Genomic DNA, 15,675 nt, shown 5'->3' on the forward strand with positions numbered 1-15,675 from the left:
TGTTCGCGAATCCGGTATAATTTTACAGGTCGATCGAGCGGGATTTCCATGTGGATGTACACGCGACGGCTGCGCGAACAGTTCAGGTAGGATTGAGTTCAATCCGGTTCGCGTGCGGACGCACTTCATTCACACATTGATGCGGTTAGAGCTAGAAAAAAAGCAGCGTGAAGAAGAAGGTACGGATCATGACGCTTCCGACAATCAGAATGGTAGAAGTCCTTTAAGAGAAATCAATTTAGGGTCTGTAATGGAGAATAGAAACGCGGAGTCGTGCCTGAACGGGGGTGGTTTCACGACGCTGCATTACGAGAATCACGACGCCGGGGACGGCGGGGCTAATTGTCAACCAGAAGTACCTGGTACAAGAGAAGATAGCCTGGATCTTTACGCTATCAGGGATGATTGTTATCCTAGCGAGGATACTGTTGATGGTACGCAAGGACCTCAAAGGAAACTTCATCCTGAGTTTAGTCAAGCGTTTCAAACGTTCTCGAGCCAAACGAATGTCGGAGTGAACTTCCAACAGCCTACTTATCAGGACTACCAACCTTACGCTAACCTTCCTTCCACATCTAGGGTGCAATTCCAGCCACAGTTTCAAGCGGTGCCAGGAAATTCAGGGTTCTCACATTACGCGCCTTACGGACAAGACACTGGATCGATTCAGGGAAACTGCCAGGTCCATCCCGAACAACATTCTTCCAATTACGAAACTAGCTTCGCCCAGGACGAATCAACCGGATCGCAATACACAAATCTGAATTCGGTGCAACCAATGAACACTGTTCAGCAAATGGGTAAACTAGAACCGTTCTCGGAACTTTTGTCTGGTAGATACTCGTATTACGGAGAAATGGAGCCGCAGGCGCACGGTACTTATCACGGAAACGGAACGAAAGTCGAGGTAGAGAAAAGTAATGAACAACAGTCGGAAAGTACGGAAGAGTGTGACGAAAATTTTGGGGAGATCATTAAGAAGTCAATGGTCGAAACTGTATCCGCTTAGGCCGAATTGTAGATACGAAGAACTCTAGAATACTGGAACTCTAACCAGTCGTCCTTTTACGCGTTAGGTAAATCCGAGTATATTGTTTATGTGATTCTTGAAAAGAACCAATGTTCTTCTCGGGAATCATTCGCGGTTAATTACGACGAGTCCCGTGGATGTCGTTAGAAAAATTTTGCGGCTACGTGTGCGTCCGCCCGGGATGGAAACTTGAGACATTGTCCTTGTTCTATCCATAAAAAAAATTGTTGGTTATTCAATCGATCGGATGGACAAGGCGATGTTCTCAGAAAACTGTGAAGAGAATCCGGGGCCGCGAATTCGGTGAAGGATTTTCGGGAGAAGGTCTTCGTCGAAAATCTCTATGAAGTCTCCTTGAAACGGCAAGGGATTCTCAAACGGAGCTACAGAAGAAATTCAACGAGGTTGTGACCAAGAAACAATATGGGATCAGCTTAGATTGCAGTTTATAATATCTTTAACTTTAATACTTTAATCGTAGGCTCGCGGGTCACGCGTCTTTTTAAAAACAAGTTTCGAATTCGTGCGACAGCGGCGATGGCAAAAAAACGCGTATTGTTGCGACAGCGAGGCCCGAAAACGTTCGCGTCGCTGATCGATAGGAAGGAAGGCACACGATCATATATATACACAGAAACACATTTGTACACGACCACGAAATGTGAGCGATTGTGATATTTTGTGCATATAAAAAAATGCAGTTTGCCAGGCTAATTAGGTTAAGGATTAAATTATGGGACTTTTTTATGCCAGTTAGTAGGAGATCGAGTTCGAATGGTTTTTCAATCAACGGTTGATGGTAAACGATGATAGAGAATAGATTTTCCTCGTGTTGTAACTAAGGGCATAATGAATGCACACGCGTTGCGGATACATACACGTTTATAATGTGAGAGAATCATGGTTGTCTGGCATAAGCAAGTGCACGCTGTCTACAAAATACATAATGTTAAGCCCTCGTATATTTTTTTCGTTCTTTCATTCTTTTACACGGCACCTTGAAATTGCAGACCCGTTTAGTATCACGCACACGTATAAATATAACGACGCGAAAAAGTCTTGGACGAGAATAATAAGTTTTTGCATATCGACAGTTCTCATGCCCAAAACGGTCAACGGCTCACTTTTGTTCTTTAATCGCAATTTCAAGGTAAACTTCGATATAAAAGAAGAAAAACCCGTGCAAATTTTTTCATTTGGAACTAAACGACGAAGTCTAACGGCAAGGTTATGTTGCGCAGACTTTCATTCGTGTACCCATTGTTATTTACCTTGTAGATTTTCAGACACAGACCTTTAGCATCCCGGGACGTTGATCGCTATATCCACGATTAATTGAAATATTACACGTAAGGAAACAATGATAATGATGATAGTATTAAATTTATACATACTTACTGGAAGTGTCAGCTCCCGAGCACCTTCGACAGTCTTCTATTTCCGTGTTTTACACTGTGTTCATCGTCACTGATTGGTGCCTAAATCGTTACGTTTGTTGTCAGTGTACATGGTAACGAAATTTCATGTTCGAGAATAGAAGAAACGAAAGGAAACGTAGATACAAGTACTGATGCGTTGCGAGGGATGTGACACCTTACGACATAATATACTATAAACTACACGTATGTAAGTAACTTTTAGAGTATTTGAGTAAAAAAAAGGCATACATAGTTGATAGCGTTTTATTAAATGTTGTGAAAAAGTCTCTTGTCTGTTGTGTAATGTGTTGTCTCATTGTGTGTACGTCTTTTTACATTTTACTATTTCATCCCTGTACATTTAAACCGATGATACCACACTCCCGTATTCAATTTTTTTTCATCGTCGTGCCGGAAGTTACTCCAAAGAAAACATAACCTTATTTTATGTGTTGCTTTCCCAACTTTCATCATTTCCAACTCCACGCTACAATTCCATTGCATCGATAATTAGAACTGTTGAAGTATTTGTACATCCCCTATCGGAAGTGACTTCCGCAGAAATGCATTACCCTCCGTCAATTACTACTGTACTTAATATTACGTTTAAGCGCAACAGCGATTAATTGGCATCTGTTCGTATCCGCACACATTCAATCGAGGACTTTACAAAATAACGTGATTTAGTAGCCATAAAATGCATAAAATCCATATTGTTCCCTTCCATAACGGTAACATAAACGTCCTATTAAATCGTCGTACAAATCCGCTGCACGACGCGAATGCGCGCGCACGTAAAGTTTACAACATGGTTTCCTGAGCGGGAATCTTTCGCGCGTCGCGGTGTCGATGATTTACCAAGTATTTTCAAGCTCGCGTGTCAAATTCGAAAACACGGGCCGGTTCGGATGATCGGCCTTCGAAACACGGAAAGCGATAATTCACGCGACGTTACGTACGGTAAGATAATTCGTGCGTAAACGTATCGGTTGTCCCTCATCGTTCGTACAATGGTCAAGGAGTGGGGGTGACGCGATGGAAGGGAATGGCATTAGCAAGCTGTTGAGTCGAGAGCTGCTGGAAGTTAGCGCCTGTCCGTGAGTCCGTGCGGAGGTTAGTTTATTTGGTGCGGGGAAGTTTATTGTTTAATCGGTTTTTTTTTCTCCCAGTCGCTCGACGAGACCCGTAAAAAGGGCACGGAGTAAGATTCGAGTGGGGTGCAGTGCGGGATGCGTGTTCACGGCGTAATTTAAAAGTCTACGACGAGTTTCGTGAGAACGAGCAATACGACGGCGTGCTAGTGTCGTTGACGTTTCGTGTGTCAGTGTCCTCTCCCTCTCTTTTCTGCGTTCGTCCTTTCTCGCGTCTCTGTCCTTTTCCTTCCCGTCCCTTCTCTGCGTTGCCATCGTGCCACCAAGCCGCGTCGTTGCTGCAATGCCAGATGACAGGTGCGAGGCGGTACCACCGGTGTTTGCTAACGAGTCCTTCGAGTGTCCTGCGGATTTAGGATACGCTGCAGAATGACGAGCGCAAGGTTGTTCTATCGGAAGGGCGGCGAAGAGGACCGAAGACGAAGACGACGACCACGACGACGATCTCGAATTCCCTCGCGCTAGCGGTGGGCTATGAGCGCTGACAATGGGGACGACTCCTTGGTAATTATCATACCTTTCTCTTTTTTTTATTGCTCTCTCTTGTGTCGTTTCTCTGTCCCGTGTCTGTATTACGGGCAACGAGACACAGGTTGACAGCACAGGGTTCGCCGTGCGGGAATTAACGTGGATTTGAAAGCTTTTTCTCTGATGCAACGCCGTCACGGAGGAGATATAACCCTCCTGGCGGGAATTTGTATTACTTGGATCAATGCGCGTCAAAAATCGTTTCTATTCCAATCAGGAAAATATACTACCGAAACGATTAACGAAACGATCATACGCGAAGGATCGAGGGACGTTACTACAGCAGAATCTCGTGATCTGTGTTTTTCTATCGTGATCTTTGGATATACGTGATCTTGCGCTACCATGCGGCACGACCGGTTTTCACTTATTCATAATGCTGGTTAGTTGTCTGCTAATATTAAATGTATTTCTTCAGTTTGTTTGCAGTATCTGTCCGTTGTGTTCGTCGTTTCGAATTTCAAAACGTTGAAACGACAAGTCGAAAATGTTTTCATTTCCCATTTGGAGCAACTAACAACTTTAAACATCGATACGCGTGGCGTAACGTTCAAATAAAGGAATCATAAAAAATGTTGTCGTTGCGTCGCCCGGATGAATCGATTTCGATTCACCTTGTACATAACGAGCTTCGACCCTTTGACAATCGCTAACATCGGTGACTAATCGGTCCGTGTGGTATTCTAAGCACGTTGTGCTTAAATTCGCTACTTTTGACAGGACAGTAAATTTAATGGAATTGAAATCATGGTTTATTTATCAAGGTATATCCTCCTTTTTCGTTTTTATCGTACACCACGTTTCTACGTCACTGGTAGTTGTCACACGTTGTGAAATACGACTTTCTAAACGGTCGAAGAAAAAGGAGTTATAAATTATATCTCTATTATGTGGCCCCGTGATGTTAATTGCTAGTAACTCGGATCCCGTCACGTGGTTCGGTGAACACGTGATCCCTTGGGCCAGACTCATCCGTACAGGGTAAAAGTTATTTCTTGTTTGATTGCTGAAGTTGCGAAACTCGCTTTACGTTTCGCAAGTTTGCCGGGAGTTCGGAGGCAGGACAAAACGGAACGAGAGCAGAATACAATTTTCAACTAGAGTGCCTCCGAACGAAGTATGCCTACGTGTTTGAAATTGCTCCGGTACAACGTATGTACGTCGTCAAAGACGTCTAGCAAGACGCGTAGCCGTGGAAAATAAACGTTGCGTTTACCTTTATCATTATTTTATTCAAAGGATCGTTAGAATCTTCTCGAGTTCAGGTGTATTTCGTTGACCTTTGTCCCGTGCCTTATGGAACGGTTATACGTACAGCTTGTAGTTCGACGGAGCACGTTCAATAACTCGAGAGTCAATGAAACTAGCGCACGCGAAGGTATGCTTACTATTGGAGGACGACCGTTCTGTTTATATTAGAGACACTTCGGACGGGCAAATTATTTTCATACATTATACATAGGATCCCGCTACATTTCTGGTTTTCGACGGTGAACCTTCGAACCTTCCCTGCTTTCTATCTCCGGTCTCCGGTTAGAATAGTTACGTGCGGGAACGTCGTACAGTGGAAACGATTATGTTTTAAGTGAAAGCAACAAGGCCAATTCAAGGTCATTCAAATTATCCGCGCACGACATCTATATTTATTCGTAATGCGTGGCAGAGGAGAGCATAATGGGACAAGTTTTTTTTTAAGTCGTATCGTTATAACGTAGGAATTTTTCTGAAAGTTTGGGAATAACTTTATTGGAAAAGGTGTCAGCAGAACCGTGCCTAGATATTTTGGTGCCCAAATTTAATATGAGGTAGATGCACGTACAGTATACGCAGTATTCCCCTATGTACATACAGGGTGTTCGGCCAACCCTGGGAAAAATTTGAATGGGAGATTCTAGAGGCCAAAATAAGATGAAAATCAAGAGTACTAATTTGTTGATTAAGGCTTCGTTAAAAAGTTATTAACGTTTAAAGTTGCGCCTGTAGATGGGCAACCTGCGCACAGCTGTATGCGCACGATAGTGGTTCTCACTCAGCATGAGAAACTGTACTTAGTGACGTATCGACAGCCTTACAGTTCGCAGATCGCCGTTCTACAGGCGGAACTTTAAACGTCAATAACTTTTTAACGAAGCCTCAATCAACAAATTGATATTCTTGACTTTCGTCTTATTTTGGCCTCTAGAATCTCCCATTCAAATTTTTCCCAGGTGTGGCCGAACATCCTGTATAATAAATGCGTTGAGTATAAATACTATATAATCTGAGGATGGTTGTTGGAGGAAAATATATGCACATTGTTTTCTGTGCTTACCAAACCACTAAATTACAAACAAATGGCATAAAAAAAGTTCCTGAGGGACCCAACAAGGGTTGAGTCTAATCTAAAATCTTTCTTTTGAAATCCACGAGAAAGCGAAGCGTCGAGAAACACTGTATTATTATATTCGTATCGTCTGTGTATCGTCCTAGATCGCTGGAAGTTCAGTTTCCCGATCCGTTTTCCGCGTTTGTCGAACGCGCGCCGTGGTCTGGAAAGTTTTTCCTCGATTGGAAACTCCCGGATCGCGATGACCGTACTCGAGCTCCCGATTCCTTCGCGATCTTGCACGTTAGTGGCGCTATGAGAAAGGCAGGGCGGGTATATGTATAACGCTTATGAGAATGCAAAGTAATACGTGTCAAGTCTAACGAGGCGCGTCGCGGAATGCAGGAGGCGAGAAAGAAGTTCGAGCTTCGTTACAAAACGGGCGGAACTCTTTTCTACAGGGTGTCCCGAAATACGTACGATACGGACCGAAAGTGAACGATCGGTTCACGAACTTCGGGAATCGTACGTCGAAATAAATGTCTTTCGAGGTTATACAGGGAAAAATTTTAATGGGAGATTCTAGAGGCCAAAATAAGACGAAAATCAAGAATACCAATTTGTTGATAGTGGCTTCGTTAAAAAGTTATTAACAATTAAATTCAAAAATTTCGAATCGTTCTGGAAAAATTATTTTCGGTTGCAGGGATCAATTACAATCATTTTTGGTGAATAGACATACCTCCGAAATCCTACCCACTTCCGAGAAAAAAATTCGAAAAGGTGTGAAATTTTTCGACAAAACTAAAAAATTTCAAATCTTTCTGGAAAAAATATTTTCGGTTACGGGAGTCAATTATAATCATTTTTGGTCAATAGGCATACCCCCGAATTCCTACCCACTTTTGAGAAAAAAATTCACGTAGGTGGTGAAATTTTTTGGTGAAAAAAAAATTTCAAATCGTTCTAAAAAAATTATTTTCGGCTGCAGGGCTCGATTACAATCATTTTTGGTCATTACTCATACCCCCGAAATCCTACGAATTTTCAAGAAAAAAATTCGATAATATGCCTAAATTTTTCGACGAAAATGAAAAATTTCAAATCGTTCTAAAAAAATTATTTTCGGTTGCGGGGGTCAATTACATTCATTTTTGGTGAATACACATACCCTCGAAATCCTGCGCATTTTCGAGAAAAAAATTCAGTATGGGCGGAACTTTAAACGTTAATAACTTTTTAACAAAGCCTCCATCAACAAATTGGTATTCTTGATTTTCGCCTTATTTTGGCCTCTAGAATCTGCCATTAAAATTTTTCCCAGGGGTGGCCGAACACCCTGTATAGTATTTTGCGACCATCATACGGGAGGATACTGTGTCGGGAAGCGCGTCTCTGGAAAAGTTGAACCGTACGAGGGAACAAAGAAGGACTTTGTGCAAGAAACTCGAACGATAAACGAGTCGATCCGGCGCGTTCGATAGATGCTGGCCGTGCCAATGCCACGGGTACTGTTACTTCTCGTTATCCGACCCAAGGTGAAGAGAAAATCTGCCTTCCACTACCGCACGATGCAAGTCGAAAGAGTTTCGGTTTTCTTTGTCGCACGTATTAGCGTTTACCTGTGCATAAACACGTCTTCCGTGCAAAAACGTACAGAGGCAAAATTGTAAAAAGCATGTGCAATCTCTTCATCTCACCATATCGAACGGGTCCGTCTAGTGCTACTTCTGTTCGACTATGGCGATGACTCTCAGGATTCAGGAGTCTGAGTACTCGTATTGATCCAGTAGGTAGACTTGTTCGAGTTCTCGGTATAAGCGAGCCAAACTTCCCCCGTTTACAGCACCTCTCGAATTATTCAGTTCGATTCGAGGTTGGGTTAACGATAGGTGGTCTCGTTTTCCGTAGTGTACATTAATTTTTACTTGTACGCGTTCTTTTGTTAAGCTATACTTTCTAAGTTTCTTAAGGTATACAACTCTGACGAAACGATGATCATCGTAGTTATTATTATTTTAAGTCAAGTCAGTCGAGTCAGTTTTGCCTAACATGGTTTAGGAAGTACTTTGAGATGAGTATACTACATTTTTCCTTTTCTTTTTCTCTCATCTTGAAAACTTGGAAAGAAACTTTAGTATACTCAGAACTCTCTCTGAATCATGTTATACTATAAAATGAATCAAACGTTGGCTGTTAGTTCGTGGATTTACCATGGTACAACGTCTATCGAGTAACATTAATTATAAAATACTATTTTCCAGCAAGTAAAGAAGAATGTTTACTATTTCCTTAATATTTTCGAGCAAGTATCGAATTTGTCGACGCTATGGACGATGTATGCCTCTACTGGACGAATCGAGTTTTCTCTGCTGGAATTTCGAGCTGTTCGAGTGTTTAGAAAAGCTGGAGGTTTAGAATGTTCGAAAAGCCGGTCCGTGGCGATTTCGATTAGGAAAAAAATACGCGTCGGGGTACATCGTCTAGGTACTTTCACATTTCCATCGTCGCGGAGTGCGTCGACGAAGAAAACACGGGGAACAGAGACGGTTGGAAAGGAACGAGAGAGAAAAGAGATTCCTCTCGTTTCGTACTGAATTCTGAATGGGCATCCGCCTTTCTCACGATCGAACCGACTCGTGAGAAGATCGATTCGTGCGAAACGCAAGTGTAACTGGAGCATCGGTACCACGCGTCTTTTCTTTCTTTGCTCGAGACTGGTAATGTCAATATTGAAACGAACCGTGGAAGTGTTTGGTCTACGCGGTAATGTCGTTAAAGAGGTTCTCGTTTAAAAGGGAAACGATACTTTGGGGGGAGGGGGGAGGATTGTTAACTCGTAACCGGAAGCTTTGCGACACCGTGGCCCTGTTTCGTTCGTAAATTTCACGATTACGTTCGCGGCTATGCGTTGGAACGTCTGAATATTTTGGACAGATTTTTATTTTATATTCGACTTGGATCAACAGTGAAATTAATCTAACGCTTATTATTTAATTTTCCTTTCCAAGAAATTAATTTTTTACTTAGAAATTTCGCTTGTATCGATAGAAAAATTAATTTTATATTTTAGATTGAGTTTTAGTGTCGGAAATAACTAAAGACATTAATTTTAGTCGTCGATCAACACGAACGTTTTCTTCAATTAAAATATCAGCCAGGTAATAAGCGTAGAACGATTCGATCTGTTACAGTTTGCATCGTAAAAACTGATAATCATCAGTTTTACGAGAATGCACATCTTAACAGTTCTTTCATAATCGTTCGGTCGCTCGTCCCGTCGAGGATTTAGTTCGCATCGGGATTGAGATATTAGATCCACTTAAAGTATTTAACACGATTTTCTGTCTCGATGAAGGACATTCGAGTTTCTCAACGAGACGAAGGTTATAATATTTAAACCGACGTCATACGTCTAGACTCCGAACATCGGATGCAGTACCAGTCAGAATAATCGTCGACATTTATACAATTCGCGGAGAGAATTTCAAATCGAACGTGTTATCGTACATTCTGAAATTTAAACAAAGTTGGAAACGCGTACGGATCAGTCGCGTTTCGTTTGAGAATCTCTACATTATATTTACGTTGACGGTAAATTTTAATTCACGACTACGATATGTCTTGCAATGATTTAATTTGTTAAAGTTTTCAATCGGCAGTTTCAAATTTTTCAAGTCCGCTTTGAGAATTTTTGTCGCGGTTTCGAGAAAAGAAATATAATCGTCGATCGTTTTCGAGCAGGAGAATCGACGAAAGAATTTCTTGGATTTCGTTAAAAATGTCGTAGGTATCTATGCAAGAAACCAGACCCACAGACGTCGATCATGAAAGCTGTCTCGTAATCGTGTAGTTTCTTATTGACATTGTGAAATTGCTATCAGCTGCGAAAGCTAAACGTTTGTACAAATGGCTGGATTCGATTACCGTTGTTCAACCATCTTTGGACTGCTTTGTCGATTCGTACTGCAGATGTTACGATAGCTGTTATTCAATCGCAACGAAGAAATCTTATTTTGGTTTAATTGCTAGCAAAATGATTAATGAACGTTCTGCTCGATTTCCTATTATACCTTTAGTATTTTCTTTTAAATTCCTTTGCTTGGACGTACATACATTTATATACGCTGCTCTGAGTAATTATATCCCCCTTAATTTTTATGTTCACAAAACGTGGTCCAGTGGTTCCAAAATTAATTTCACTTTGAAGATGATTAGTTGCATCACATATATTCTAAACGCATAAAAGCAGAAATAATAAGGCAGTGAGCAAGAGTACACTGGAAAGAGGTAATATATTAGCTTCGTTATTCGTGTTTAAAGTTAATGCAGGCGAAATGGTATGCAACATTGCAATGCAAACATTCAGCGTTTAATCTTTTGGCGTGTTTCTTGCCTCTTCAATGCCCTGTGTATTCGGCGTATTTGCATAGTATAAAACCCATCTTTCACTTGCTAATTTAACAAAATAGTTACATTAGTGTTTCAGTAACGCGTCATCTTTTCATGGACAACACTCGGTAAAGGAAAATTTTTGACGGTCTAGAATAAAATTTAATTCTTTTAAATGCAATTTAGAATTGTTGAAAAACGTGTTTACGAAGAAATAATGTATTTATGTTTTAACAATTATTGTTCGACTCAAATAATTTCAATTGAAGATCAGTAATGTATTAGCTTTCTAACGTTGCAATCGATATTGTAAAATAGATAAATACTATTATTAAAAGATTGAACTGTTAGCATAATTCGAAGAACGAGCTAAACGTGTGATTTAAATACATTTATCTCAACGAGAACTCCAGTTGTTCGAACGAAAAGTTACGAGCAGCGGGTTCGTATAAATGGAGATCAGCTGTACCGATGGTATCGATATTGATTCACGATATCGTTTCCATCGTTGGTTAAAGTTCGAAGCAACCTGTACAAATTTTTTCTGCGCAACAACGCATCTTGGATATTAAATTAGGAATGGAGTTTATCGTCAGAGACTCGACCGACTCGACCTCCTAACTGTTTCGACAGATTCGACCTTGATTACAATATTGCTTCCGCGTTATCCAGACGCTCTTTACGATCGCCGTGCAATCATGATTCTAACGTTCGTTTAGGATCGAGTCATTCTCGACACATTGTAACCGACTGCAGTGAGTTACGTCAATTTTCCAACCATTGACATTTTATTACGAGCGTGACAGCGAACTAATTTCATCAAATGACATCTCGACGAGAATGGTTTTAGCTTCGTGCAAACAGACAATCTCCAACGGATTCAACGAATATAATATTCGGATTTTCGAAACTGTGTTTTGATGGAAATTGTGTTCTGATCGTGAATTCTGTGCCTGGTGTTCCGAATTATCTTTTTGCAAAGAGAGCTTGTTTGTTGCATTAAACAAATTGTTCAGTAATTATCCAGAATTCTGATTTTCTCACTGAAATATATTGTAGATATCAATATTCTAAGCAACTTTTCCCTATACATATCATCACTTCTCGGCCTTAGTTTCCAAGGTATTTAGTTGCAATAATGTTATACGAATTTTTTTACTACAATTTAATAAATTTTAGAACTTTCGAAATGTAATAATGAAATGAAATTTAATATAAATAATGTAATGTTTAAATATCGTAACATATATTATGTAAAAAACTGGTTAGATCTGCGTTAGCTGCGAAGAGGAGTTTGGTGGACCAAGACTTCCAAATTGCGGGTCAAAACTTGCAAATATCTCGAAAACCAAGGCCGTGCGGTAGTGACACGTATAGGGGAAAGTTGCTTAGAATATTAATATCTACAACATATTTCAATATCATTCAAATCGGCGAGGAGGCCATAATTCCGAATAATTACCAATAGTTATAAATATTTCATCAAATAAATCCTTTTTTTTTCAATTTTTATTTTCAGAACTATTTCTTTTGACCAATGAGTAAACGTAACGGCCAATGAGTAACGAAATAACTCGTTTATTTACAACACGATCTACGGAGTAAAAGTCAAGTTACGAAGGCGGGAAATTTGAAAAGCGAAGGCGAGGCTATTCGCGACAACCTGATAGTTTACGAACGAACGTTTGTTATTTGAAAGTAAAATTCGTCCGATTTTGGGCGCGAATGTCCCACAGGTATCCCGTGTCACGATCGATTGGGTTTTCGGTGCACCGTGTAAACGATTGTGGGTCGTGGGTCGCGCGTGGGACACGCGCGCTTCTTTGTGACTCACGACTCCCACGCACCAGGCTGAAACTCGTCAAGGTTCCCCGAATGGTGCAATTCAGCCGGGGCAAATTTCGCGCCTGTTTGGTGAACGACGCCGGAACGAAAGGGAGAATTTGTTGTGCAGCGGCGATCGAAGCGGGGGATCAGAGAACCGGAAAATGAATTCATAGCGTAATAGTAATGAGTTTGCACAGCTTTCCGTGAGCGGGTTAATCAGCGAATTAACACTCTGTTAATTGCATTCGCGATGATTTGCCCAGCTGGCATACACAAAGAAAACGTTCCGCGCTGGCCTAATGACTGGGAACGCGTAAAGTTGGCCACCACTGTCGGCGAAACACGTGTTTTGTAGCGTTCGTTCTCGTGTGAAAGTGGAGAAAACCTTTCGCGAGCGACGATACGTCCCGACAGGGATCTAATCGCGACCGAATCCTAACCGCTTTCCTGCGAGTCTATTTCTCTGCTACGTTCCAGAATTGGTCAAATTGATAATCAATTAATTGTAACAGTGGCGATACTGCGATATTTGTCTAAGGAAGCATGCCTTTCGTGAAACTAACTACCTTTACCGGATAACTGAAATCCTAGCGACCCGCTGTTGTTTCAGTTACATGGAAGTTCTTATAGTTTTCATGCATTTAAATAATTGTAGCTGATATAACAGAATATCTTGAGTTTATGAATGTGTAATTTACGGAAGTATCACGTGGTATTTTTATCTTAATGGCTGCACAGAATATCCCGGAAATGTAGCTTAACTCGTAAGTTTTGTATAAGAATTGTATCAAGTACGAATTAAAGGCAATTAATACATAATTACAGTGGAAACTATGTATTGAACATAACCTAGATACAATAATTATTGCCTCGGCGGTTGCGGTGCTGTTATCTAGTTTTTTTTTTCAATTCTAATGCAACAGAAAAAATAAAAGTATGAAACGTTGGGTTCGAAGCAATAGATAACTTGAATCCGTGAGTCATCGAACAAGCAAGTGTCGAAGGAAACTTTGTCTCTTGGAAAATTATCGATGTAGGTCGAACAAAGTCTTTAATGTTGTGAACACATATTTGTCGAGCTGTTAATTCTATTCTTGACGAAAAGTTGTCCAAAAATGTTTATTAAGTACAGAACGTGCGTGTTAGCGTACTCGAGCAGTAATGTCGTTATTAATAGAAAGGAAACATTTCAACGTAATGACATCCTTTCAACGAGAAAGGATTGAACTACATAAGTGGACACGAGCATGATGGGGCAATGGTGCCGTTATTTATGGGTAGAAAATATTTCAGGATAAAGCCATCTCTTCGCGTAAAAGGAAAGTATTGTAAAACTTTCATTTTTAGAGATACATTTAGCCACCTGTACTCTCTAGTCTTGCCCCAAATAGAATCACAAGTTTTTATTTATTCGGTTCTAAACATGGTTACCGGAGTTCTAAATTATTTTGAAAAATGACTGCATTCTATCTAGATATACCTTTAACATAATTTTACGTTCGATGGAGAGAGACAAACGTGTCACGATAATCTCTGACGCACGAAGAAAATAATTACGTGGACAAAAGAATATTTTCATAAATTAAATGTACGGCGTACGTGATTAAAATAATTTAAATAAGAATAAGATATCTAATATTTTTATTAAATGTGTACTAATTTTGAATCGTTAATAATCTATAATTTTCGTCAAATTCCGTCGAAATCTTGAGGCGTTGAAGAGTGTTTTACAAATTGTCTCGATATGAAATAGTTTCCTCCGCGATTAGGCGTAAGGTAAAGCGAATCCCACGGTCCTCCATTTCCGTCCAAAATACGAGCAAAAGTTTAACGTAAGAGCAGATGATACGAGTGTCATCGTAATGGAGCAACAACCTCGTTATTCATAGCCACGCTTTTGGACTCCGAGACTGCCAGAAGTAATTACGATCCGGCTTGTGCTTGTCAGTCCTAAGGCCGTTTACTTTCATAGCATTTGCGGTGGTCCGTTCGTGTGTGCACACACACACACGAAACCCCAGCTAGAAAGCCGAACGGCCGAGTCTGCGATAAAATTTTAGCCCTGGGCTATGAGACGGTGTTCATTAACCCCTCGGTCGTCGTACGCAGATTTATCCGTGCAACCCGATTTCTTCCCGATCCGACGACTCTCGAAAGGTCTCCACCGGTAACCGTGTCAATAATTATGAAAGTGTCCTAGTTCTTAAAATCTAGAAACGTTCGATTTTCCCTTATTTCGTTTCCTCTGGACGGAATCCAGATTCAGCGATAAGGAATTTTTGGAGAACGATTGGTAGAAGAAACGTTCTGTTATTAAGTTCTATTATTTTCTTTCAACTTCGCTTCGAACTAGTAGTCATAGTGTTTATAATAGTGAGAAGGAATATGTTAAAAAATATAAATATGTATACAGCAATGCTTGAGCAGGCAGACATAATACATAACGCACAGATGAAACTTTTTTATTTTTATTATTATTTGAAATGAAACTTTTACCAATGTATTCGTGAGAGTTTTCCGATTAAAATAAGACCATACACGATGTTGTTTGCTTTTAACCTACTTCTAATAGAGCATAAAATCTCGTTAAATACGCAAATATGGTTCTGATGATAGTTTCATCGTGTTTCGTCTTATTTCAATCAGAAAAGCCTCACAAATATATTAGTAAAGGTCTCATTTAAAAAAAAAAATAAACTGCTGTCCTTTTACGTGCCTTTCTGGTAACAAAAAATTAACCATGCTTTAGTAAGTCGTCCAAGATTTGTTGTGCTTTTTATTTATACATATCGCGAACAAACGTGAAAATTTTGCTTTGTTCGAAAACTGTTTACAGACAAATCTTCGACACGTTGCACGTTTCGTATCATCTGGATCGTTTAAGACTGAATCAGTGGAATAAAGTGCCCGGGTCAGAAGGGACCCACCATCGTATACGTCGTCTAAGAATATCTGCGCGTTTCGAGGTTTATCCTATGGTTCGCGTGAACGCTTTTGGCTCTTTTATTCTTCTTTACATTATAC

General features: G+C 40.4%; 2 protein-coding genes across 2 annotated transcripts in view; both read left to right on the forward strand.

The window, feature by feature from the left end:
- LOC122401680 (microtubule-associated protein futsch) overlaps positions 1 to 2,797 on the forward strand; it is a 50,941-nt gene extending 48,144 nt beyond the window's left edge. Inside the window, exon 5 of the mRNA XM_043403959.1 lies at positions 29 to 2,797. Within this exon, the coding sequence (XP_043259894.1) occupies positions 29 to 1,009 (981 nt within the window). The 3' untranslated portion in view covers positions 1,010 to 2,797. The remainder of the gene's footprint in view (positions 1 to 28) is intronic.
- A 640-nt stretch (positions 2,798 to 3,437) lies between these two features.
- The window catches only part of LOC122401745 (ral guanine nucleotide dissociation stimulator-like), a 68,678-nt gene continuing 56,440 nt past the window's right edge, over positions 3,438 to 15,675 (forward strand). Inside the window, exon 1 of the mRNA XM_043404082.1 lies at positions 3,438 to 4,103. Within this exon, the coding sequence (XP_043260017.1) occupies positions 4,087 to 4,103 (17 nt within the window). The 5' untranslated portion in view covers positions 3,438 to 4,086. The remainder of the gene's footprint in view (positions 4,104 to 15,675) is intronic.

The sequence above is a fragment of the Colletes gigas genome, unplaced genomic scaffold (assembly GCF_013123115.1).
Source record: "Colletes gigas isolate AHSC1104 unplaced genomic scaffold, ASM1312311v1 Colletes_gigas_Sc00027, whole genome shotgun sequence".
NCBI lineage: Eukaryota > Metazoa > Arthropoda > Insecta > Hymenoptera > Colletidae > Colletes > Colletes gigas.